General features: G+C 50.4%; 1 protein-coding gene across 3 annotated transcripts in view; it reads right to left on the bottom strand.

The window, feature by feature from the left end:
- Positions 1 to 26,029, bottom strand: part of NRAP (nebulin related anchoring protein) — a 77,677-nt gene that overhangs the window by 4,626 nt on the left and 47,022 nt on the right. For all 3 annotated transcript variants that reach the window (XM_056120658.1, XM_056120657.1, XM_056120656.1), the window contains 13 exons: positions 23,832 to 23,936; positions 23,002 to 23,109; positions 22,358 to 22,471; positions 20,480 to 20,677; positions 18,081 to 18,185; positions 16,764 to 16,862; positions 14,294 to 14,398; positions 12,641 to 12,748; positions 11,514 to 11,825; positions 7,156 to 7,260; positions 6,186 to 6,284; positions 4,812 to 4,916; positions 1,321 to 1,428 (listed from right to left, as the gene is read on the bottom strand). In XM_056120658.1, the coding sequence (XP_055976633.1) occupies positions 1,321 to 1,428; positions 4,812 to 4,916; positions 6,186 to 6,284; positions 7,156 to 7,260; positions 11,514 to 11,825; positions 12,641 to 12,748; positions 14,294 to 14,398; positions 16,764 to 16,862; positions 18,081 to 18,185; positions 20,480 to 20,677; positions 22,358 to 22,471; positions 23,002 to 23,109; positions 23,832 to 23,936 (1,671 nt within the window). The remainder of the gene's footprint in view (positions 1 to 1,320; positions 1,429 to 4,811; positions 4,917 to 6,185; positions 6,285 to 7,155; positions 7,261 to 11,513; positions 11,826 to 12,640; positions 12,749 to 14,293; positions 14,399 to 16,763; positions 16,863 to 18,080; positions 18,186 to 20,479; positions 20,678 to 22,357; positions 22,472 to 23,001; positions 23,110 to 23,831; positions 23,937 to 26,029) is intronic.

Below are 26,029 nucleotides of genomic sequence, written 5' to 3' on the forward strand. Positions count from 1 at the left end.
TAAGAGTTTCAAATAAAATAATCCCAGAGAGATCATACCACAACAGAAAACACTAAAATGTCAAAAACTAAAGAATGTAAAGGAAGCAAGAGTAAAACATGCCATATATAATCCTAGATACACTATCATAAAACTATCATCATATATTTTTTATCCAAAAACTTTGTAGGTGAGTAAGGATATAGATAATTCCACACTTTTCTGAGAAAAAAATATGGAAGAAATATAAAATCAGAGTAGATCAATTACTAGTAAAAAGATGGAATCAGAAATCAAAAACCTCCCCTCAAATAAAAGTATACAACTAGATAGCTTATCTGGGGAATTCTACTGAACATTCAAAGGAATTTTAATGCATATATTTCTCAAACTCTTATGAATAATCTGAGGAGAGAAGAGGAGGGAACACTTCAAAACACATTTTATGAAACCAGCAGTGCCCTGATATCAGAACCAAAAAAGGCATCACACAGAAATCAAACCAATATCCTTGATGGACAGAGATGTAAAATTTCACAACAAAATACTGTCAAGCAACACATTCTTTCACAGGATCATAAATCATAAATAAGTGAGATTCCTTTCAGGGTTTCAAGGATGGTTCATATTCACACAACAACCAACATAATATACCACATCAACAATAACAACAAGAGAACACAAAAGTTATTAGTAACTCAAAGGATGATGAAAGGATTTAAAAATATTTTTTTAAAAAAATTCATGTATGATAGAACCTCTCAACAATGTAAATATAAAGAGAACGTACCTCAACATAAAATAGGCTGTATAGGGCTAGAGAGATTAGCGGTTAAGGCACATGCTTTACATACCCAGTTTGACCCCTTGGTACCTTATGGTTTCCTGAGCATCACCAGGTGCAGCTGAGCGCACACCTATCCCCAACCCTACTCTGAGCACCACCAGTGTGGCTTGGGTAATTCATAGCACCATAAGGCTTTGCACTGAACTGCCACCCAAGTTAGTCAAGAATCACTGGGAAGAACTATTGTGGTCTCTGAGAACCACTTGGGAGCCCCTTCCAAAAATCAACTGCTAAGTGACTGATGCAGAATTGGGATTGAAACCAATCTAGGAGCCCCCAATTCCTGTCTACCCAATCATGCTATCACGATCACGATCACGATCACGACCACCCTGTTGTTCGTCGATTGCCTCGAGCAGGTGCCAGTAACGTCTTCTTTGTCCTAGCCCTGAGATTTTTTTTTTTTTAAATTCCTACCCAATCATGCTATACTTCAGATAAAAGCCTCTTGTTGCTCATGTTCACTGAGAGGAGAAAGAATGCAGGAGACTTACATCGCTGGCGATATCCCTGGAAGCCCGGGCAGTCTGGAAGGGGATGGCATCCAGCCTGAAGTCATAGCCTCCAGCACGGGTCTGTTCCCAGGAGTTCCGATAGACTTTCTAGACCAAGAAAGCAAAGCACAAAGTGAGCAGAGGCAAGAACAGAGGGGACATGTGGACGGTCCTCAGCATCTTCCCTGTGCCTCACTGGTGCCCAGGATGGCACAGACCAGGTTTAAACTCATCCTGAAGACCTTCCCAGCTCAGGAACTGAGGAGAGAGCTGATGAAATTGGGGTTCAGATGTATATATAGCTGGTGAGGGGAAGGGAGGTTATCTTGCCATCTGTTGTTTTGCTCATCTCCAGCCCATCCTTCCACTCAGACTTTCCACCTTTGGTGCCTTGCTTACAGAAACCAGAATTCAAACCTTCAGAACCAAAGAAAACCACAAACCCCAAGTGCCATTCCTCATGTGCTGGCACACAGGGGTTGGGAAGCAGCATTGGCTTTCCAGGGACCACTGCACCCCCACCCCAGACTCCCTCTGGGCCCACATCATGCCGCTGCTATAAGCTTGCTGCATACTGAGTCGTTCCTGGTGCCTGTGTGCAAGGAAGAGCTTCCCTGAGTTAATGGGAATGTTCAGGAACGTGAACCAGTATCTGATGCTGGCACTCCATTTCTCCCTTTTCCACGGTTTCCCTTTCCACATCACCCTCACACTCCCTCTGGGAGTCTGGAAGCACTTCCTCTCCCCTCGGGTTGACCCATGTCACTGACATCTGAATCTCCAGGCCTTCACGGAGTCAGTGGCTTTCTTTCTAATAAAGAAACAGCTCCGTGGGAGGAAGCATCCAGACACGCCACTGGATGACTGTCCTTTATTCAGACACAGAGAGGTGAGGCGGCAGGTGACATCCAGGGCCAATGGATAACAAACTGACAGCATCAGACCACTGCCAGTCCCTCACTTCATGAACCAAGGCAAATCAGGGGCCCTTAAGAGCCTTCATTTCATCACTCAGACTCAGAGGTCAGGGATGGGGTTCTGTTCCATAGGAGATGGTGAAGAAACAGAGGAGAAATATATGGCATGTAAAAAGCACAGTGTCTCAGGGAACCCTGTAACTAGAGGGGACCCCAAAGCTTCTGGGCCAATATGTTGCATCCTATCATCTTATGCCAAGTATCACCATCTCCTTCAGATCCCCTCCCAGACCAACATCTATGATGACAAACCACACACCCTCCACCCATGAACTCCAAGAGTCCAGAAGCAGAAAAGGCCATCATGGTTGAGGCTGGGGAGACTGGCTCTCAAATAGGCCATTACAGTTGAGTTTAGCAGAAGAACTGAGATTCCAGGAAGAGGGGAGGCACCTTCAGATAGTGCCAACCCCACCTCCCCATCAATGTTCTGCTTCCGCTTGGGTGGTCTCACCGACCTACTGATCTCAGCAGGGCAGCACTGGGTAGACAACCCCCTACTGGCTGGAAAGAACAGTCCCGGGGATCACCTATAGGCATCCCCACCAGATCCACGCTTGGGTCACAAGATCCGGGGACATACCAAGCTACACTGTCTCAAACTCCAATGCCACCCGCACTTTGGTGTTCAAAGCACCTTGATCTTTGAAGAGACCCTGTAACTGAGGGTGCACTCGGGGGAATGGCCCAGATTGACATCTGCCCCCACCCCCAGCCTCTACCCTCGTACTTGGTGCTGACTCCTTTTCTCCCCATCACATCTCCCTGTAAACTATTTGCTTGGTTGACATCACTTCCTGCCTGCGTTTTTCTGCTTCTGTTGAGATTTTTGCCTTGCCACTGGGAGTCTTTAGATCCTGGAGGCGCTTTGATTTGGAACCCTGGGCATTGCTCTTCTTTATCACAGTGGGCAGAGTTTTGTCCTCATCCTCACACATTAGAGGCATTTGATTTTGAGTTATTTCGGCTGCCTTGCACATCTCAATGGCTTTCGTTGCCCAGGAAGGTCACTTTCCCCGCCACATCCTCCTCCCAGAACACTTGATCCAATTGTGCGCATTGCACACGCCCCCAAGAAGGGCTCCTTTCAAAAGGGGTTCATGAGTTCTCCATATCTGCATGCCCAGTGGCTGTTTTCAGCTGAGACTCTGCAGCCCCAGCTTACTCCTGAGGTGGGAGGAGGCTCTAGGCCTGTGCAACCATCCTCCATCAGTAGGGTGCTGGTGGAGCCCTAAGGCCAGGCCCAGGGGCTTCCAGGATCTGCTCCCTTGGGGGTCTGCCTCTCCCTCTCCTTGCAGCATTAATGAGATGGAGGTTTTGTCCCAGCACTGCTGAGGGGGGAGACCCCTCTTCCCCAGATGGAGGTCAGCCCACTGGAGCTGCTGTTCTAAAATTATCCCTTGCACATCCCTCAAAGGCATCAAATGGTCATAATCACTCATATTTACAAAGCACCGTGGCCTTCACTGCGTGGGATCCCACAGGGCTTTACAAACGCAACAAACTAATACACACGCTAACTAGAAGGCATCTCTCTGGGGTGAAGGGGAGCAGCTGTTGATCGGCACGCAGCCCCAGGACACAATGGCCAGGCCCGGGAGGGAAGAATGGCCAGCTCTGGGAGGCCCCATGCGGCCCCAGACCGACACACTCGCCTGTGTTATTCTGATCTGACGGCATCTTTTGATGGTGCTGCGGGCTACCTGTTATCCTGGATCACAGCGTTGCTGGCCAAGCGGCCGCCTATTCTATTACAACCAGGGGCCTCCAACCCCTGCCAACAACAAGCCGGGATCTGGGAAACAGCATCCTGGTGAGCCATGCAGAAGGGGCACATCCAAGGGAAACCAAAGTGCAGGAGGCCACAGCCCAGCACAAAGAATGAATTGAGTTTAGACCCGAGGATGGGCTGCTTACAATGGTGGCAGCTTTTTCTCGGCATTTCCAGCCCATGGGGAGAAAGTAAGTCTCCAACTGGTCCCAAAGTTCTGCAGCTCTGAGTCACCAAGGACAGGGGTCCCGAAAACTCTGTGTGTGGGAGGGGGCAGGGCGGGGGGAAAGAGGTGTTCTATCTGCCAAGGGCTGCTCCACCTGATGGTAGCACCTAGCTGAACCCTGTGAAGTCAAGCCCAGACTCAGAATTTCAGAGCAGGAAGGAACCCCCGGTACCCCATTTCACAGTGGAGGAAAACAGGCTCAGAGAGGAAAGTGTCAAATCCCACTCCTGATCCAACACTGTCTATTCTAAGTGCTCTCTCCCTATAGCCTTTCTTATAAACACACAGCAACAAACACAATCCAGGGTGCTGGAGAAATTGTACGGTGTGTAGGGCACTTGCCTTGCATGAGGTCAACCTGGGTTTGACCCCCCCCCAATACCACATAAAATCCCCTGAGCCTCACCAGGAATAATCTCTACGCAGTTCAGTCTGAGAACCACTGGGCATGGCCCCCAAACCAAAACCAAATCCAATTCAGTTACAGGAACATACAGCCGGGACAGTGCTCACTTACATCACTCAGATGCATCGCGTTGAGGCGGGCCCTGGTGAGCTCTGGGTGGTCGGGGATCAGGGTGTATCGGTGCCGGGACTCCTCATCCCCTGATCTGTACAGGCGCTGTGGGAGACAGACGCAGGGTCACTGGAGAAGGAACTGGAAATGCACTTCTGGGATCACAGGGTGGGGAGGGGGGGCAGTTTTCCTCCTGCCTTTGTCCTCCCAGCACATGCCACCAGGAGGCTGGAATCCAAACCCACATGCAGGCTAGTCCCAGATCTCTGTCCCTTGGAGATCCAGGAAACTAGGACCACACGAGGCTGCAGTGTTCTGGAGACTTGTTTAAGATTTGCTTCAAACGAACCACAGACAGCATCTTTGCATGTTACAATGACTTCAGTGTTAGAAAAAGTGAACAAGCTTCCTTACTACTAACTTTATATTGTCTTTCCTAACATGGACAGTAACGGTAGCAACTTGATAAAATGAGTAGCATGAGTAAGTCCTTTTTCAATGATAAAACAGCTTCATAGGTATTCAGAAAAGTCAAGCTTTCCTTGTCCACCTGGGTTCCCAGACAGACGTGGTATTGGAACCCCCACTGTTTCTTGGCCTTTGCCAATGTCAGCTGGTTGGTAAGCTCTGTCCCCAGACAATTTCAGAGAAGACTATGTCAACATCCTAGCCTTTGAAATAATTGTAGGTGAGAGGAAATGGAATAACATCCTATGAGAATAAAAGCAGAAAGTGGCCATGTCAGAGAGGGGGAGTCTTTCAAGGGTCCAGGGGTACCTCTTGGCAATACCCAATCAGCAGGACAAGCAACTCAATCTTAGGGCACAGGATATGGTGCTGGGAACTAGTGGAGCCACACCTGGTGATGCTCAGGAAGCCATGTGATGCTGGAAATCAAACATGGCCAGGTGCAAACGAGGCATATTCATATACCCCATCCCCCGTACTATCTCCCCCAGACAGTCTCTTTAATCTTTATCTTTTGTTATTTACTAAGTGGGTTCAGTTCACCTTCAAATTCAATTACTATTATCTGAACAATTAAAATATGTCCTCGCTGCTGTTTGGCAAAGAGAAAATAATTCAGTGTTATTATTATGATTACGAATCAAGACATAATAAAGCAGGGATATTTATTAGGATATTCAAGATATTGGCTAAAAACTTCCAGTCCTTGGTTTTTACTTAATCTTCAACAAAATCACTTCACCACATCTTTCAAACAGAACTGAAGATGGTGGGGATTAAGACGGGCATGTGGTTAACAGAAGCCCAAGTTCAGAGTCTGAGTTCACAAGCATCCCCCAGAGAGCAGCCTCCCCACTCCCCTTCCCAAATGCCAGGGGTCTGGGGAGATTAAACAGAAGCACCCACCTCATTACAGTGCAAGTAGCTATTCTTGGCATGGACCAGGTCCGGGGAGTCGACCACTGTGGTGAACTTGATACTGTCTGGTCTTCTGCGGTATTTGCTCTGCACAGGGAAGAGAGACATTGCCAAGAGACCCGTTGAACACGGTATAATTTTCCAGGCACAGTTTCACCACCTCCTCAGTGCCAAATATGCCGAGGATAGTGTTGAGGAATAGTCTTTCTTCTTGGTGGGCCCTTAACAAGACTCGGGGAGAAATGCAAGAGGCAACCATAGAAAGGGATGTTTTATGGGTATTTTTGTTTCTGAAAAAAAAAGTTACAGAACACCATAGCTTATGGCCAGACATTCAGGAAGGGCAGCATTCTCCTTGAATAGGGGGTCTGCTTAGAGCCTGTCAACAAGGAATTTAAGGGGACCAGAGAGATAATATAGCACATAAGGCACTTGCCTTTTACACAGCTGACCATGGTTGGATCCCCAGCACTGGATATGTTTCCCTGAGAACTGCCAGGAGTGATCCCAGGTCACTGATAGGGCAGTGACTTGAGTTAACTTAGTGTCCCTGTGGGACTTCTAACACCATCTGAAATCAAATAACCTCTGGACACTCTAAACTTGGTAGGTGGGTGGAAAGTTCTTAACAGGTGGGTACCCCTCCACCCCCACCATGGAAATACTGGGCCAGCTTAGATCACAGTTTACCAAAGCACTTCTACTAGAACCTTCTAACACACCCTCCATATTTCACAGGCCAATTTATACAGTGCCTTTAGCAACTCAGTCAGTAAGGGAAATCTCTTGGGTAATGTCTGGAGTCTGTGTTGGGATTTGGTTGCCAATAGCCCCAGAAATACACTGGGACTCAGTAGCTGTGGGTTATCAGAGAGCTCCCTGTCTCCTGTCCAGAGCCACTTCCCTGGTAAGTGGAGGTAAGTGCTGGTTGCAAGCCTGGGAAAATCCAGTATGGTACCTCACTGATGAGCTCCCCGGCCTTCTTTGCACTCTCCATCTGTGGAGAGCTCTGTGTCAGCCATCCTGTCCCCTTCATGCCCATCAGGTCTGACTTGTAGTGGAACTGTAGAAGGAAAAGAATCGATTTTTATTAGGAGTATGTCTAGATTATGGGCGGTGTCTCAAAGAGAGTCTCACATGTTATAGCACTTGCAATCAGGCATCCTCATGACATTTCCACGCTTTTATGTGCAGTGTATTCTGCATGTAAATTTGGGCGTTCCACCAGGAACTCAGTAGTGGATTATGCAGGACCCCCAGCCCTGGCCCCTCTGTGAAGAGAAGACAGGCTTGAAAGCAAACGGTAATGACGGATCGCCACAGAAACAGAATGGCAGAGACAAATGCCCAGACCTGGCTGATATTTCATCCTGGCTGATTTTTTTCTTTTTCATTCTGGCCCTGGGGCCAGCAATTGCCCATCTAATAAGCTTTACACACTTTTAGTGGATAATAGGGTTTTGAGCACTGGATCAAACCTGCTGTGACTCAGAGCAAAGCACTTCACCAAATTGTGACTCAGTTTCTCTCTGTGACACCCGAAGGTCATAACCATTCCTCTGTTCTCCTGAAAACAGGTGGGCGTGCTCAGGACAAAAGCCACTTTACACGCTGAATCTTTCCCTGTCAGGTGGCGGCAAGGGGAAACCATTAACTCACACTCTACAAGCTGGAATCAGCTTGGATATAACCGACTAAGGGGATTTAAGCCATTTTAACCTTCCTGTGCCTCAGTTTACCCCCTTCCTACAGCTACTCATAATTTGCTGATATTGCAAAGAGAGGAGGGTGCTCAGATTTATCCATGTAATGCTTCATTACCCGGACTCGGAAGATAAAATCTCCAGCATCACCCCTGGGAGAGAAGAAGCAGCCGCGCTCTAAGACAATGGATCCAATTAGGAGCCTCCTCTAAAGTGAAGCCTTATTACTCCCGTTCCTTGACCTGCCCTGCATCACCCACCAACGACTGTCGCCAATGCTTTTCATCTCGGCTTTATGGAAATTAGGCATTTTTAAAGGTGGAAAGAGAGTCTCTAAGGAAATCTCAAATTTGGGATCTAAACGAAGTTGATAGCATTTCTCTAATTTAGATAGATAGAAGCTCGGCTGTAACACGAAATATCACTCTGGAAATCAGCCTCTCGGCCTTTTTAGTTCCCTTTCATTTCAGGATTCCCAGCGTTCCTCGCAGCTGGCCTCAAAGGGGGCGTGTTTCTGATCTACTGTCTGCCGGTTAATGCCCCTGTGCAAATCTGACTTGCTTTCCAACTGCTGAAGGAGACATCACTCGGGGTCAGGAGCAGGTTTCAAAACCCCATGTCAGTGAGATTGCTTTTAATACCGCGATCTTTCAGTCTACACCGGCAAAGCTTTTGCCTTCCACTCTGATAAAGAACAGAGAAAATTGGATAAATTTCTAAGTTAGTGAGAATAATCCTACCGGGCCTCTTCACAGCCAGGCCTGGCTCCTTTCATAAGCGAGATGAAGTGGGGAGCGCTCTTTCAACTCGCCTTTTGTTGAGCTGAACAGTGCGATCCGCAGGTAAGTCAGAAAGCAAGATGCAGGTTCCCCAAAGATCTGGCTGCGCCTCCAACTCTCTTATAAATGGACGGTCTATTGATATTTCTGCTCCCAGACCCACTTTGACTATTCACGCAGACCCTAAAACACAACACACCTGCGCCAGACTTCCTCGTGAAAGCAGGGGCGAGGGGCGGAGGGGCGAGAGGGATCAGCTGCCCCAAGATGGCTTCCATGATGAAGCCTAAGAAAATCAGACACTGGGGCTGGAGCAATAGCACAGCGGGTAGGGCGTTTGCCTTGCACGTGGCTGACCTGGGTTTGATTCCCAGCATCCCATAGGGTCCCCCGAGCACCCCCAGGAGTAACCTCTGCATGTATGAGCCAGGAGTAATCCCTGAGCATCACTGGGTGTGACCCAAAACAAAAGAAGAAGAAGAAGAAGAAGAAGAAGAAGAAGAAGAAGAAGAAGAAGAGGAAGAGGAAGAGGAAGAGGAAGAGGAAGAGGAAGAGGAAGAGGAAGAAGAAGAAGAAGAAGAAGAAGAAGAAGAAGAAGAAGAAGAAGAAGAAGAAGAAGAAGAGAAAATCAGACATTGGTACGGGAGTGATCGGACAGCGGGGAAAGCTCTTGCCTTGGAGCTTACAGCTGACCTTGGTTCAATCCCTGGCCCCACCAGGAGTGATCCCTGAGCACAGAACCCTGTGTACTGCTGGGTGTGGTCCAGCATCCCACATCCCAAACACAAACAAACAAAAAATAATCAGCTTTTTGTGCAGCTGTGTTCTCAGACTGTTGTCTGGCTAGTTCCCCTTGCATATTTTCTTTCTTTTTTGTTTTGATTTTGGACCACATCCTGAGGCTTATGGGTTACTCCTGGCTCTGTACTTGGGGATGACTCCTGGCAGTGCTCAGGGGACCATATGAGATGCCGGAGATTGAACCCAGATCCAGCTGCATGCAAGGCAAGTAAGTGCCCCACCTGCTGTCCGATCTCTCCAGCACCCACCCCTCATGCACGTATTAAAGGCCTGGAAGCCACTTTCAGATTCATTCCTCAGGGTGTGTCTCATTTTCTTTGTCCTCATTCTGGGAAACTGACAGTGGCTGGCACAGTTTCTTAAGAAGCTGTGAATCCCCAAAGCTGAGTCCGCCCACCCCCTCAACACCCCCATCAAATCAACATCTTTGGTTCCCCGGTGGAGAGAGAAAAAGGCAGAGAAAGTGAGCTCAAGGACGAAGACCCGTAAGTGACAATTATAAAGGCTGGGATTCCACATGCATTTCAGGCTCCCAGTTTAGGAGTCTGCCAGCTCCCTCTGCCCGACCACCCCCTCAACCCCGGTCTCTGAATCTGGCTCAGGGGGTTGCCCTCCCTGGCAGGCTGTGCTTCTCCCCACGAGCATCAGTCATGCGGGGCAAGATCATTCTGTGGGGCCCCTGGGTGGGTATTCCCTCAGCTCCACCCTGCACAGGGGTCCAACACCTCCCCTGCTCTTCATTCTCCCTGAAGGCAAACCACAGGGTCCAGAGCCAGGATTCGAACCCAGTGATTCAGTGTTAGTCTCAGCACACCACACCCATGTACTCTTCCCACCTGCCAGGACTGCAGAGCGGGAACCAGAGCAGCCCTGTCCCCAAGATTCTGGAAGAGAATAATCTGGAGATTGAAGAATCAGAAGAGCCCAGCTCCTAGGCCAGCCCCAGGCCCAGCCACTCTGCTAAGTACTTCCGAGACACCCGTTCACAACTGAGAACTGTGCAAATGTGTCCCCGAGAGACATGGGTCATACCTGGAGCCAGTTTTGGTGGTCATACTAAGGGAGGGACTATATTAGTGGCATCAAGAAGCTCAGGGTCACTGCAAATCAATGGGCAGTGTCCCCGTCCCCAGATATCCAGGGGACCACCTGAGAACTCCAAAGATGAATGCTGGGATTCATGTGACCATAGCCCTATGAGCCTAGAGCGATGAGGAGGACAATGCCTCACAGTACCGAGCTTGGCACACATATATGCACCTATGAGCACATCCCGAGAGCTCAAGGGGCCGAGAGGGCCCATCTCTTAGCAGAAGCAGCTCAAGTCACAGTTACTCTCCCTTGTATATAGTCCCCATCCCAACACCATCCTCCATGCATCCAGTCACTCACTTCCCTCCAGCCTCCCCAGCCTGGGGCAGCCGCACGCTGACCTATGTTCCCCTGTTTGCTGGAAATCTCTGAACCCTGAGCTTTTTGCTTAAATCCCACCTTTTCATTGGGAATTACCAAGTTCCCTTTTCTGGGACCTCCCAAAGGATACTCGGTAGACCCCGGAGCCCTGCTGGCAGTTCTTAAGCCAATGGGGCGAGCAGGTCAGTGCAAGGACCCCAAGATGCAGTGCAGTTCAGGTCCTGGGATGCCGGAGGGTACTGGGGATGCTCCAGGGTGCACCCAGAGATACTCAGGGAACCATATGGCACTGGGAACTGAACCTGAGCCAGGTGCTTGCTTGGACATGTCTGCTGACTCCTGGCCCCAAGGCCCCATATCCTGTCCCACTCATGGTGGGCACTCCCGCCTGTCACTGTCCAGCTCACTTCTTGTTCACGTCCTTCACATCCAAGGTCACTTGTGATGTTTGAACCCTTGCTGGCCACTGTAAACTCCAGATCTGCAAACGTGCCTGGTACAGGTGGGTGCTCAGTGAGTATTTGTTGAATAACTGAATGAGGGGAACCTCAAGGCCCGGTGGGGGTTAGGTGGGAGGTCCGAAGGGAAAAGGCGTCCCGACTCTGTGGAGGGGGACCTACCTCGCTCTGCAGCGCATGGGCTTTCTTGGCCCAGGACATCTTCAGGTCCTCAGGTAGCGCCGTGAACTCGTGGCACCGTGTCCTGTAGTCATAGTCACTGGCCAGGGCCTGGGCCTTCCTGGCATGCACCAGGGGCACCATGTCCCCAGGCAGGTGGCACTGGCCCCGGTCACCAGCCGCCTCCCGCCGGTACGCGAGCTCGCTCTGCAGCTGGCCCATCCGCCGGCAGTGCCGGAGCCGGGGGTCATCGGTGACGCTCTGGGCCCCGATCCACCTCCCTCGCTCCTTCACAAAGTCATGTCTGTAGAGAAACTAGAAGAAACGGCCGGGCGGTCAGCAGCCACAGCCAGCAGAGTCCATGGAGGGGAGAAGCACCTGCTCTGACACTGGGCAGCGGCTGGGACAGTGAACGGACAAACAATGAGCAGCAGTTGGACCCTCGAGGGGTGTGAACAATTAAAATCCCCTTGCTTCTGGCTTCCTCGCTAATTAGAACTAGAGCCTCCAACCCAAGGGTAAGAAGGTCTCACACCCCTTCTATGTCCTCTGGGCAAAAGCAATCGATCAAAAAGGTGGGGGGGGGAAGAAAAGAAAGAAAGAAAGAAACATGAGCTTTACCCAGTCGCACTTGGCAGAACATTCACCCTACGGACCAGCTGCCTCTGTTTGAAGTCCACGCTTTCTGCGCGATGTGTTTGTGGGAGTGAAAAAGTCACCTTCACGGCCCGAAGCCATGGGAACTCTCAAGTGAGAGGTTGAAATACAGCCAGTAAACCTGCACCCCAGATGCCACTGAGCTGAGGCCAGAGGGAGCCTCCAGGTTCTCTCTGCTCAAGGTGGAGGGGAGGTGTTAGAAGCAGGCAACACCTCTGTCAGAGGCCTGGGCACAGACAGTGCTCTGAGAGGGACCAGCTTTCCTGCCCGGCCTTCTGGCCAGGTCTACATTCCGATTCTGCGTCTCCTCCTTCCGTTCAAGTATCTCATTCATAGCTAATAGATTCTACGGGTGTCATGCTGTCTCACAGGGGGGACAGCCTTGCTTTAATTCAGGCAAACCCACGAGAGACACTGTTTTACATGGCATTAACAGGAAGAAGGCATGAGGGAAGGTCAGGTCATTAACTCACATCACTGGCGATGTCTCCAGAGACCCGGGCAGTCTGGAAGGGGAGCGCGTCCATTGTCAGCTTGTAGCCCTGAGCCCGCAGATTACGCCAAGACTCCTGGTATTTTGCCTACGGTCGGGAATAGATGTAAATGTTAGTCACATTTTTTTATTTGATTTGATTTTTTTAATTGAATCACCGTGAGGTACACAGTTACAAGGTTGTTCATGAACAGTTTTCAGTCATATAATGTTTCAACACCCATCCCTCCACCAGTGTATATTTCCCAACACCGGTGTTCCCAGTTTCCCTCCTCCACCCCCCACCCCCACCCACGCAGCCTATCTCTAAGGCAGGCACTTTCTCTCTCTCTCTCTCTTCTCTCTCTCTCTCTCTCTCTCTCTTTCTCTTCTCTCTCTCTCTCTCTGTCTCTCCCCTTTTGGGCATTATGGTTTGCAATACAGATACTGAGAGGTGATCTTGTTTGTTCCTTTACATACTTTTAGCACACAGTTCTTATCCAGAGTGATCATTTCTAACCATCTTTGTCATAGTGGTCCCTTCTCTATCTCAACTGCCTTCTCCCCTCAGCACTTGAGACAGACTTCCAACCGTGGACCAATCCTCCTGGCCCTTGTTTCTACTATCCTTAGGTTTAGAGTCCTATTATGTTTTTTCCATCACAAATGAGTGCAATCATTAGGTCATCTTTAAAAAAAAATAAACAACAACAACAACAAAAAGTCCCTGGCATCCCATATGGTCCTCCAAGCACTACCAGGAGTGATTCCTGAGTGCAGAGCCAGGAGTAACCCCCGAGCATCACCCCAAACCTCCCAAACAAAAAAGTAAGTAAGTAAGTAAGTAAGTAAAGGCCCTCCCATTGATCATCGATTTGCTCGAGCGGGCCCAGTAACGTCTCCATTGGAGACTTTGTTGTTACTGTGTCTGGCATATCGAATACTCTCGGTAGCTTGCCGGGCTCTCTGAGAGGGGCGGAGGAATCGAACTCGGGTCGGCCATGTTGGCTGCGTGCAAGGCAGACTCCCTACCCGCTGTGCAATCGCTCCAAACATATGATATATGATATAGAAAGAGACTCTTCTTCTTACTCGTACAAAGTTTCAGATCCTGTTTCTGCCAAGTCCAAGCTTTCTCTTTGGTGCAGAAAAGCTCATTAGCAGGACTGGAGAAACACTACAGTGGGTAGGGCATTTGCCTTGCACAAGGCAGACCCTGGTCCAATCCCTGGTCCAATCACACATGGCCCATTGAGGTCTGCCAGGAGTGATCCCTGAGAGCAGAGCCAAGGGGAAGCCTGAGCATCACTGGGTGTGACTCAGAAACCACAAGGAAGGAAGGAAGGAAGGAAGGAAGGAAGGAAGGAAGGAAGGAAGGGAGGGAGAGAGAGAAAGGGATGAGGGGAGAAAGGGACAAAGGGAGAAAGGGAGAAAGAAAAAAGGAAAAAGCAAGGAAAAAGCTTATTAGTGTCTCCTAGGTTAGCCAGAATTGTCATGTGAATGTACACAAAGGAAGGAATATTTAACATGGGCACCCAAAGAGACACATTTAAGTTCCTGTGGATGTGGGAAGAGCCACAATCAGACCAGGCCCCAGACAAGGGCAAGTGTGGCTTTGGTGCTTGCGTGAACTTGAGTGGTAGAAAAGGCTTACGTCACTCAGATTGGCTGCGTTCATCTTCGCTCGTTCAAACTCGGGCAGCCCCAGCGTCATGGTGTACTGGTGCCTGGATTCCTCCCCTGCAGCTTTGTAGAGGCGCTGGGTGGAAGGAGAAAAAGGAGCGGAAGCTAAGAGGATGCGTTTCTGGAGGATTGGGGCCTCAGTACACACTTGGGCCGGTTAAAAGGCAGAGAAGGCCAGGCTGTGGCTCATGGGACCTGAATCACAGGTAGTGTCAGCCCTGGCAGAGGCACTGCTTTTCACACGTGGCTGGGTCAGTACAAAAAGAATAGGTCAGACTGTTTTTATGGGATGGAGCTAAGCCAAGGGCAAGAAGGCACGCCCTACATGCATAAGGTCTGAGTTCAGTCCCCAGCTCCATGTGGTCTCCCAAACCTCCTGAGTGTGGCTCTTGTGACCCCAACCATCACACAGTGTATACCTAGTGTCCCCCAGTACCACTCACTGGACCTGAGCTGCATTGCCAGGTACTAGAACTAACCATAAAGCCCACTTGCTGAATACTGCTGAAAGTGTTCCCAAGTGCTCTGAACATTGCTTGGGAGGCCCCTCTCCTGCTCAAACAACACTGATTTGGGGACTAGAGAGAGGGCACAGGAGTTAAGGTGCTTGCCTTGCATGTGGACTGCCTCAGTTTGATCTCCGGTACTACATAGGGCCCCCTAAACAACACCAGGAAAGACCCCTGAAGCACTGCCACATATGGCCCCTAATCCTCCCACACCAAAAGATACTACTTTTGATGCAGTTTAGAATATGTTACCCTAAAATATAACTCCTCTGTTCTATTATGTGCCATGAAAAGGTAAACACCCTCTGGAAATGTCACAGAGAGCTTTGCCTCATGGATGCAGCATGCAGGCCAATGCTAAGATCATTTAAGGGATAGCTCTTTGGGGTGCAAGGAAGGTGCCCAGAGCCTGGTCGGTGTCCTTCCCTCAAGCCCAGGCTCCTTTCATGGGGCACAGAGGACTGTGTTGTCTGGGTGCCTCCACCCAGGACACAAACATCTTTTCTCATGGGTGTGGGGTTGCTGAGTTCTCCTAAACAGCAGCCAGCAGTAGACGCTGGCCCAGCACTGAACTACCAAAGGTGACAGGAAGTTCCCACGAGAATTGAAAAGGCAACTGAAGCCTTGTTCCCCAAGATCCCCCACCTCTTGGACCTTCCTGATCCCAAGCTGTGGTTCCTTACTCTTTGACTTGGAGGAAGACTAGACCTGAACAATACAGTCATCCCTCAACCAACTTTGAGAAGTCCACATTGGAAGGAGAACCTCAAAACTAATGACAGTACCCAGTTAGGTTCTCTGGCGTCTTCCTTTCTTTGCCAAACCCATAAGAGCCACTATGGCAAAGCCATCTGGACAGGAACACTGAGGGGGGCATCAGAAGAGTTCTTTCCCAATGTCCCCTCTCAACCAGCATCACTGATCAGGAATTGGGTGGAAACTGGGTGAAATAAGGACAAGGGGGACATCTGAGAAACCAGGCACCACCACTGTGTATATCAGTCCCAGGAAACCCTCAAATCCTTCCTCAATAATAGCCAGGCTGGCAACGAACGGAGGGATGGCTGGCCAAGTTCATCTCCAGAGAACAAATGAAGGACAGATCAGAACTTGTGATGCACAAAAGAGCCTTGTGACCATGTTCATGTAAAATTAGGGATACAGAGTGGAGTCCGGGACCCGGAACTTCCAACCAGTTGCATGCAAGGCCAGCACATTCACCCTTATATTATCTCTCTGGCCCCAACAGGAGATGCTACTTCTGCTCCATGTCTGCCCATGACCGAGGAGACGTAGACTAAACTACATGTTTCCAGCCTAGCCTTCTCTACTTTTGGAAAGTTATTAGGATTTGGGTAAGGAGGTTCTGTTATTTCTAAACTTCTCATGCAAATGCCCACATCTTCCATCATCTCATGAGTCCCAAGTGCACAAATACACTTATTTGGAGGGCTGGAATGATAGCACAACATTTGCACACGGCTGACCTGGGTTCAATTTCCAGCATTCCATATGGTACCCCGAGCACTGCCAGGAGTAATTCCTGAGTCCAGAGCCAGGAGTAACCCTGTGCATCTCTGGTTGTGACCCGAAAAGAGGAAAAAAAGCCACATCTCTTTTCCCAACAACCCAGCATTTTTTGTTTGGGGGGATAGGGAGTCTCTCAAGAAGTGCTCAGGGGTCCTGAGCTTTGTACCAGCAATCCTCTGCCAATTGGATTGGCAGTTCAATAATATGACCCGAGGATCTGGTGCTGCCCAGTCTCTGGGGTGCTGACAGCCAAACCAGCCATGCTCAGAAGCTAGGTAATAACAGGGGTCAAACCAGGGTCAGTTGCATGCAAGGCCAGCACCTTCACTCTTATATTATCTCTCTAGCCCCAATAATCTAACATTTTTCAATGCCCCTTTGAAAGCCACTGGGAGCTGTTACCTCATTGGTAATCTGGTTGCTGAGTTTGGCCTGAAGAAGGCTGGGTGTGTCGGTCACGGCAGTGTACCTGAGTGTCTGGGGGTGCTGGCGATATTTGCTCTGCATTCACACACAGGAGGAAAGAAGACACAGTGAGGCAGAAATCCAGGAGACCCTGCGTGTTCAATGCCAACTAAACCTTGAAATGAAGACTTTGCACTATGGCACAGGGATCCAGTCTTTCTCCTGCCCTTGGGACCCAGGCCTCAAAAGATGAAGCAGCACAGAGAAGTGACCAGAATGGGACATCTAAGCACACTGAAGGCCACTAGGCCCTTTGTCAGGAGTGTTAGTCGATAAGAACATTGAAACGGGAATTTTGCTCCTGATCAGTAAGCCCAGGCTTTGGGGGTGGACCAGAATAAGATGCAACTGTAAAAGTCCGCAGGCCTGTGCCCTACTCTGGAGATGGGATCTGATACATCTTGGGTGGGTCCATGTATCTGCTGAGCTCCAGGGGGGAATTCTGAGGCAGACTGGGGCTTAGATCACTTGGCTTTGGAGGTTTCATTGGATAAGCAAAAGCACAAAATTAGAGCTAAACTTGAATGCTGTCCCCTGCCTTGTCAGGCCTTGTCAGCTTCCCCACGGCTTCTCTGACAGCGTGAGAGCAGAACATGGCTGAGGGCCCCAGGTGGTCACCTGGACCTCATTTCCATCACACCATCCTGCCTTTGCATCCCCCACACACAGAGTCTCTGAGCCCTGAAGAAGATTCCTTGATCATTCAAAGAGCTTAGGATGCCACAGTTACATATGTTTCCATGAAACTGAAAATGCCGATGGCAGTCATTCATTCTCAGCCACCAGGAAAGTCCTGTGCTTGGATTAGTGGCATTCTGTACAAAGGCTGACCCCAGGGGGTCTGAGTATCCCCATGCTGCTGGCTAAGGAGCTGAGACTCAGACAGGGCAGGAGACCGCCTTGAGGTCACACGCTTCTGAGCGCTGACCTGGGCCAGTTCCACAGCTCACCCTCTCTACTTGGTTCCCGAGGGCTGATGGGCAAAGGGAATGAAGAAGGAACATCATAGAAGTCAGTTTAAGAAAAAAAAGGCTTATATGTTAACAGGGGATCTGATTCACTGTCTGCAAAGCTGCCCTATACAGCACCTGTGGGGATGGGGAATGGAGGAAGAAGAGGCCAGGGAGAAAGAGCCCCTCTGGGGGCAACGTCACAGCCAACCCCTCTGCAGTGAGGAGCCACCTGCTTCTCGCAGAATCCCCTCTGCCCGGGGAAACATTCCCAGCCCCCTCTGCCTCCAGTCTCCAAGGTTACCTCGCTGATAAGCTCAGATGCTTTCTTCCTGCCTTCAATCTCCAAAGTGCCGGGAATGACACAGGCCACGCCCCGCATGAAGTTCAGGTCCGAACGGTATGCGTTCTACAGAGAGCAACAAAGACCAGAGTGGAATTGGGGTGAGGGGTGGGGGCAAGAACGCAAAGGATGGGCAGAAGACCCACAGCCCAAGAGCACTGGACTGAGAATCCAGGGCCCTTGCTCTCTCCCAGCTGCTCCTGCCATAAGGTTGTGTCAGGAAACTCAACCGTGGGCCCAACAAAATCAAGTTCTGCTGTCCCTCGTCCTGGGAGCAGGGCAAGGGACAGGCGGTGGAGCTTTATCTCAACGGGCACACTCCAAAAGCAAAGCGGGTGGTCGCAGAAAGTCAGCTATTTAGGGGGTACATGGTTTAGTGGGTCCCCTCACACAAAATTCCACAGCAGAGGGTGGACTGAATTAATCATGAATTAGGAAAGAACAAATGGTTTGTTTAATATTACTTATTACAACCTTCTGGGTTGGAGCGATAGCACAGCGGTAGGGCGTTCACCTTACAAGCGGCCAACATGGCCAACCCGAGTTCGATTCCTCCGCCCCTCTCGGAGAGCCCAGCAAGCTACCAAGAGTATTCGATATGCCAGACACAGTAACAACAAAGTCTCCAATGGAGATGTTACTGGGCCCGCTCGAGTAAATACGGGAGGGCCTTTACCTTACCTTACCTTTTATTACAACCTTCTAGCTAAAAGAGCTATAAAAAATACTTATGTAAAAGGAAATTTGTGAAAATTATTATTTCTCACCAAAGGGTTGTTAAGTCTTTGTATGAGGATTTATTCACTAAGCTATTTGTTGCTAGTGAGTCTCCTGTGTTATTTTTCCCCCCCTCGATTGAGTTTTGTTGGCTTCGGTGTTACTTCCTCATCTAGTTTGGTGTGCCAGCAAAGGGGGCAGGCTTGGGAGGTGACATTTGGAAAATGGTGACTACAGTGGAGGGGAGGTCACTCGGGAGGTGGGATTGGTGCTGGAACATCCAAAGCCCATAATAACTGTATTGTGGGCAACTTTGTAAGCCATGGAGTTTAAATAAAGTGTGTTGTGTGTATGTGTATATATGTTTGTGTCTATGTTTGTATGTTTGTGTGTAAAGGGTCCGGCCAGAACAGTAGTACAGCAGGTAGGGCATTTGCCTTGTATGCAGCAGACTCTGGTTGGACCCCCAGCTTCCCATGTGGTCCCTGAGTACTGCTAGGAATAATTCCTGGGTGCAGAGCCAGGAGTAAGCCCTGAGCATTGCTGGGTGAGACCCAAAAAGCCAAAAAGCAAAAAATAAATAAACTAACAAAAAAAGAGTACCCACACCTACTGCCCTTCAGCCTCAGAAGCATCTGGGATGTGGAGGGTGGTAGTGGTAGAAGGTGGGGGTGCCTTCCAATTTCTCACCCCGATGGCCCAGGGCTCTGTTCTGGGTCCAACACCCTCCCTGAAGCCCTCCTTACAGCTGCAGGCTGGTAGTTTGTATCATAAACGCTATCCTGACCATCTGGACAATTCTGACCATCTCCAGGAGAATGCAGGGACCACATCTGGGCCCTGCTCAGCTCCCGGGTGCTGCCAAGCAGGGGCAGGATGTTACTGCCCATGCGGGCCGGGCCAGTATGTCTGAGAGCCCAGAGCCTGTGGGGGACTCGGGCAAGGGGCACAGAGGGGGCTGTTGCCTGCAAGGACAAGAGCTTTGGTTGCGACCACACTTCCCAGCCCTCCTGGGCCCGTCTGCTGCCGAAAACAGGCGCCAGGGACTAAACATGCACCGCCAAGGCCGGGGAAGGTCTCCCAGGATGCTGAGATGACGTGAGAAGGAGGTCTCGGGATGCAAGGTGGGTGGGCCCACCCTGCCCAAACCCTCACCTCTGCCACATGTGCTGTGCATCCTTCCAGAGGATGAGAGTGGGGGGGGGGGAACAGCAACAGGAATCTGCAGTCCTACCTGGAGCCAGGATTGTGTCAGTGGTTCACGCTAATCGTGGATCACTGGAAACCTTGAGGGCATCTCACCAGATGCCCTCTGTGTCCCCTTCTTCTGGGGGTCCTCTGGGGTGAGTGCTCCCCCCATCTTTGAACATCACTCCTCTTTCTTTCCAGAAGATGGGGAGGAAGATAGAACAATCTCCCCAAATCTGTGTGCATAGTTCAAGTCCTGGGAGGCAATGCTCAAAATTCAGCAGGAATCGATAGGATTAGCTCTTGTGAGGAGAAGGAGAGTCACAGGTGAGTGGGCAGGAACACAGGTGTGGACAGTGCTCCCCCAACACCGAGCCTACAACAGCTTGTGTGTCCCTGTCTCGAGGGCACCTCTGAGCGCCAGATCCCCCCGGAGAAACTAGCCACCCGCTCACCTCGCTCTGCAGCTGGTGGGCTCTCTTGGCACAGCGCAGCCTCAGGTCTTCGGCCAAGGACGTGTGCTGGGGGAGTGGGCGTCTGTAGTCCTGGTCGCTGGCCAGGCTCTGAGCCTTCCTGGCATGCACCAGGGTGACCATGTCCAGCGGCAGATGGAACTGCGCCTTTGAGTCTTCAAAGCCTTTCTTGTAATTCACCTAAGGGGTGGACAGACCAGGGGTTAGTTCACAGCCAGTGTGTGTTATGGAACGTCAGGCAGAGCAACTGTGGGACCAGTGATCAAGGCAAGTCTGAGGGGTGCTGGGCTGCCAAGCTCCTCACGGCATCCTGAGTTGGACAGATTAGAGGCTCTGGTGGCCCAGCACCCCAGCTCCTGGGGCCCTTGACAAAGATTCTCCACAGCATCCTCCCTAGGGGGGGACGTTCGTGAAAGTTGAAGGGACAGCTATCTGGTCAGTGATTTTGTGGGCAAGTCCTGCTCATCCCCTCTCCAGAGGTCAAAGACAGACAGCCGGCAGCCGGCGCTTGTCATCCTCTCTCCCTCCATCCGCAGCTCACACCTGTGGCCATTCTCTCCCTGCACCATTCCTGCAGGTTTCTGAGAGGATCCAGGAATGAGGCCTAGGCCCCATGGAGACACAACGGACCCTCCTCTCTTGCTCACTTATGAAGAGCTTCAAATGCCAGGCAGCTGACCTCCTGGTAACTCTAGGGGTTCTGAGGGCCGAGTATTCCCCCAAAGTCCCATGTACACCCTCAGGGAGGAGAGCGACCCCATTTCCTAATCACGGGCCCATTCATCCCTTGGAGGAGCTGCTTGAACTTCCATGAAGTTCACCCCAGCTTTCCCGGGGGTCATGTAGCTCGGCCCTCCCAGCTTCCTTCCCATGACTCCCAGTTCCCCTAATCTTATTCCGAATTCCCCTAATCCACTCCTTATGCAGAGTACAAGGCCACGGGCAAGTCCAGTCCAAGCCCATACTCTGAGCTTTGCATCCCAGGAAATAAAGACACAAGGTGTTTAGAATTAGGAAAACCCAGGCAGACCTCAGCAGGGAGTATGGATAGCTGTGAAAGGAGCAGGAGATTAAAGTTGGCTCCAGGTCCTGATGCTGCCCCTCTCTAGTTGACTCTGGGCATGACACTGAGCCACTCAGAGTCTGAATCAGTAAAATGGGATGGGAGACAGCTTGATGGTAATGAGACGCTGTGTAGAGAAGTGTATGATCCTGTTACGTGGAACACACATGAGATCCCATCACTGCCACTAACCACCCACATATGTGCCAGAAGACCCCATGTGCACTCAGGGGGCTGCATGCAGAGGGCAGGAATCAGGGGCTGCACACTCGGATCCTCTGGGAACCGGGTAGGCAACATAAATGAATGAAACATAAATGAATGGGGGGTAGGGGGAGCAGGGGCTGCGGGGTGATTGCAGTTGGGGAGAAAGTGGTGAGAGGAGCAGGACTAGAGGGCCCAGAATCTCGATGAAGATTCTAAAAAATGGAGCCTTGAGGAGTCGACCACCTGCAAGGTCAAGGAATAACGGTTCAGTTCCTGGCTGGAAGTCTGAAGCTTCAGGTAAAAGGCTTGCGATGCATTTAGTCCATAGACTGAACAAAGCCCCTCTGGGGTCTCCATTCAATCCAACTGCCCTGGGGGCAGACCTTGGTCAAAATCACAGAAGGGCCATTCGGAAAGGAACGAACTGACCTCTCAGTGGATGCAGGAAGACACTGAGTGAGGCCAGCTCAGCTCTGACAATGTCACTGGGTTGTGCCATAGCCGCTGCCCCCAATCAGAGGAACAAACGCACATGGGGGTGCCTTGGGGAGCTGGGAGCCCCCAGATCTGTGGTCGCTTCTCCCACTTACTTCACTCTGCAGTGAGTTCGCGTACACTGAATGCGCCAGGCTGATGTCATCCTCCAGGCTCTTGGAGCCAAGCATCTGTCCTTTCATTTTCTCAAATGCCTCTTTGTATTTGTACTAAAGGGAAAGAGAGCAGGAGAGAGTCACCGCTTGGGCACAAGGGACACGGAATGGAAGAGGTGGGGACTGGGCGAACATGTTTTGTTCTTTTGACTGTTCACTGGGAGAGTTAAAAGAAAATGCGCGGGAGTCCTCAAACGGGCGATTCTTTCATATGCAAGACTCCCAATCACTAAAGGGCTTGCTATGAAATGGCAGGACAAGTGTGAGCACATGGGCGGCGAGGTTGGAGGGAGGTGGGTGCATTGTTCACAGTCTCTTCCCCTGCACCGTCGCAGGGAAGCGCAGTGGGGGTGCATTTCATCTGCGCGAGGTCCATCTGGATGGTCCAGCACTGGGGCTTTGTACCCTGATGAGGGGGTCTTTCCCATAGAAGGCCTCTTTTTTTTCCCTCACAATCAAATGGAAAAGGAGAGGAGTTTGTCCACAGGCCAAAGAAGGCAGAGGTTAGGGGCAAAAGAAGTTAAAACAAAATTTGTTTTAATTGAAGGGTTCATTTTAAACGTTGTCAAGTGATCGGCGCTTACATCGCTGATAATTTCCCCAGAAGCCTTTGCTGCCTGGAACGGAATGGCATCCAGTCTCAGTTTATAGCCACCATCTCGCAGTTTGCTCCACGACTCCTTATACCGTGTCTGTTGGGAAAATATGTACAAAGGAAGATTTGGTGGAGGAAGCACCTCGTGGACTTCAGAAACCCCCTTCCCAAATGGGTATCTGGTCTGTGATGGGAATTTGGGAATTCCTTCCTTCATCCCTCCCCCTCCCCCCCGGCTGGAGGTAAAGATCACTTTGGCTTAGCAAGAAGGACTGTCCTACTCCACGCCTGCCTTCGGGGGACAGCGGGCAGAGACAAGGGGCAGGGGTGGGGTGGTTCAAAAACAAGTGCTTTGAAGTCAGAGAGATGCAGAATTCTCCGAGCAGCAGGACGGCTGGATGAAGGAGTCACAGGACTGCAGGGGCACAGAGCGCTCTAGGTAGGGGAACTGCATGGTCTCCATCAAAGCACAAGCAAAGGGGATGCCAGTGGACAACCGGGCGGGGAGGAGGGAAGGTCCTGGGTCACTTCTCAGCCCTGCTGCTGGCACTCAGCGATGCTCTGACACTCCCAGTTCCAGCCCCTCCTCTGCACAGATGCCCTTTTCCCCAAGGCAGTTTCCTTCATTTCCTTCTGGTCAGTGAGTTTGACTTGTATGCACAGGGCCCAGTGGAAGAGAAAATGATGGGGTCCTTGTTGGAGAAGGTCACACATTCCAGCAGGTGACAGGAGAACCGCGAAGCAAGAACGGGACCGAATGCAAGGCGCGAGCCCCAGATCTCCTGCCGTGCGTCCCAGCATCCTTTCCCTTGACCTCACCTCACTGATGTTCATGGCGTTCAGCCTGGCCAGCAGAACTTCAGGGAGGTCCGCAGTCTGTGTATAGTGATGCTTAAGGTTTTCTCCTTCTTCCCTGTAGAGCCTCTGTGGATGGGGAGAGGGTTTAGAAGACTCCAAGTCACCTCAATGCAGCCCCAGGTTATATTCCAGAGACACAGACACAGCAGCTGCCTCTCTGAGAGAAACACAGTCCCACAAACATCTGCTCCGCCTCAGTGCCCCTGCCTGAGCTGACTGTGAGCCACCCACTCGCCCCCAAACCCACTTCCCAGGGGACCATGTGTCCTGGGTGGAAGCCCCACATGGCACATGACTGAGATGCAGGTCAAAGGAGGCCTAACATCTGACCTTGTGGTCCCAACCATCTGACCCGGGAGAACTTCAACACTCAGAAGGTTCAAGAGAAGAGAGTGAGGAGGGAACCTGGACCCACTTCTTTTTCTTTTTCTTTTTCTTTTTCTTTTTCTTTTCTTTCTTTCTTTCTTTCTTTCTTTCTTTTTTTTTTTTTTGAGGAGTGGGTATTGGGGCCACACCCAGCAGCGCTCTGTTTACATCTGGGCTCTCTGCTCAGCAATCTTTCCTGGGGAGGCTCAGGGAATCATATGGGATACTGGAGATTGAACTTGGGTCGGCCACATGCTCGCAATTGCTCTCCTACTTCGTTGGCTCGGTCCCCGGGCCCACTTCTATCCTGCTCCCCCTTTCTCTCTGAGTGAGGATTCTTGGCCTCCTAATCCCAAGTCTCCTGGCACATTCAACATGTTGTGGGGCCTGTGGGGTGCTGGCAGTGGGCAGTGGCACACAGAGCCGGCATCAGCCGCCACAGAGAACATTTCTAAGCCACGCTTTTCCATCCCAAATCTTGTGAGACTTGTCCACGCTTCTCTCCATATCACAGCAGTGCCCCCTAGAGTTGGTTAGGGTAAGGAAGGAACCCAGATCTCTATTTCTCCCTAGGAGAGTTTCCCATCATTGACTGGGTTTCTGAGAATAAATCAGTTTGCTTTGGATGGTTATCCATAGCTAATTATTAACAAATAATCCACTGCTAAGACTTCACACCTGTAATACCTTTCGGAACATATTCAGACAGGCAGTTCGCGCCTCCCAGCAGGTTTGTTAAATATAATAGCTCAAACAGAATAAACTGCTTCATTGGGAAGTAAAGTAGAGAACTCTGGAGCCCCTTCCCAGGCTGGATTTGGACATCTCTGCTGACACAGAGGATGGTTTGAAGATGCTAAGAAGGCACATCTGCACACACACTAATATCTGTGTGTCTTGGGATCCCAGCCAACCTAGGTCAATGTGTGTCCTATCACAAAATTTTATTTATTTTCTGTCACTGTCCTCCTGTTGTTCATCGATTTGCTTGAGCGGGCCCAGTAACGTCTCCATTGGAGACTTTGTTGTTGCTGTGTTTATTTATTTTAATTTTTAAAATTTTATTTATTAATTTATTTATTTATTGCTTTTTGGGTCACACCCAGCAATGCACAGGGGTTACTCCTGGCTCTGCACTCAGAATTACTCCTGGCGGTGCTTGCGAGACCCTATGGGATGCTGGGAATTGAACCCGGGTCAGCCGCGTGCAAGGCAAATGCCCTACTTGTGTGCTATTGCTCCAGCCCCAACACAAATTTTTAAAGCACCAGATTCCAACAAAACCCACTCGGATCAGAACTGGAGGACAAAGACCAGATATCAGTTTTGCATTGTAAAGGGAACACTAGAAAAACTCAAAAGTTTGCCTAAGGTGCATAAGTCAAACCCAACTCTGTTCAACATCTTGGACAAGTTCGGAACACAGGGATTCTTGTCCTGGGGTCCCATGAAAACCTACTCGAGACTTCAGCATTCCAATTAGCAAGATTTTCACCCCCCAAGTTCCAGTCCTAAAAACATCCGAAAACAAAAGGAGTGAGGAAAGGCCCTGCCACAGACAAATCTTGGAGACTTGCAAATGGGAAGGAAAGAAACCAGCGGGCGGTGAGGAGGCAGAGCCTCACTTGGCATCCTCAGAGCAGTAACTCCCCATTTGCATCCTAATGAGGACGCACCCCTGCTAAGGAGCGCCTCGGCAAAGGAAGAGAAGCTCCTTCATCCTTAGAACAACAGAAGAAGCAAGTCAAGAACCCCTCGGCTTCAATCGCAGCGTGGAAAGGGGGGCTCTCTCA

The sequence above is a fragment of the Sorex fumeus genome, unplaced genomic scaffold, assembly GCF_029834395.1.
Source record: "Sorex fumeus unplaced genomic scaffold, SorFum_2.1 ptg000043l, whole genome shotgun sequence".
NCBI lineage: Eukaryota > Metazoa > Chordata > Mammalia > Eulipotyphla > Soricidae > Sorex > Sorex fumeus.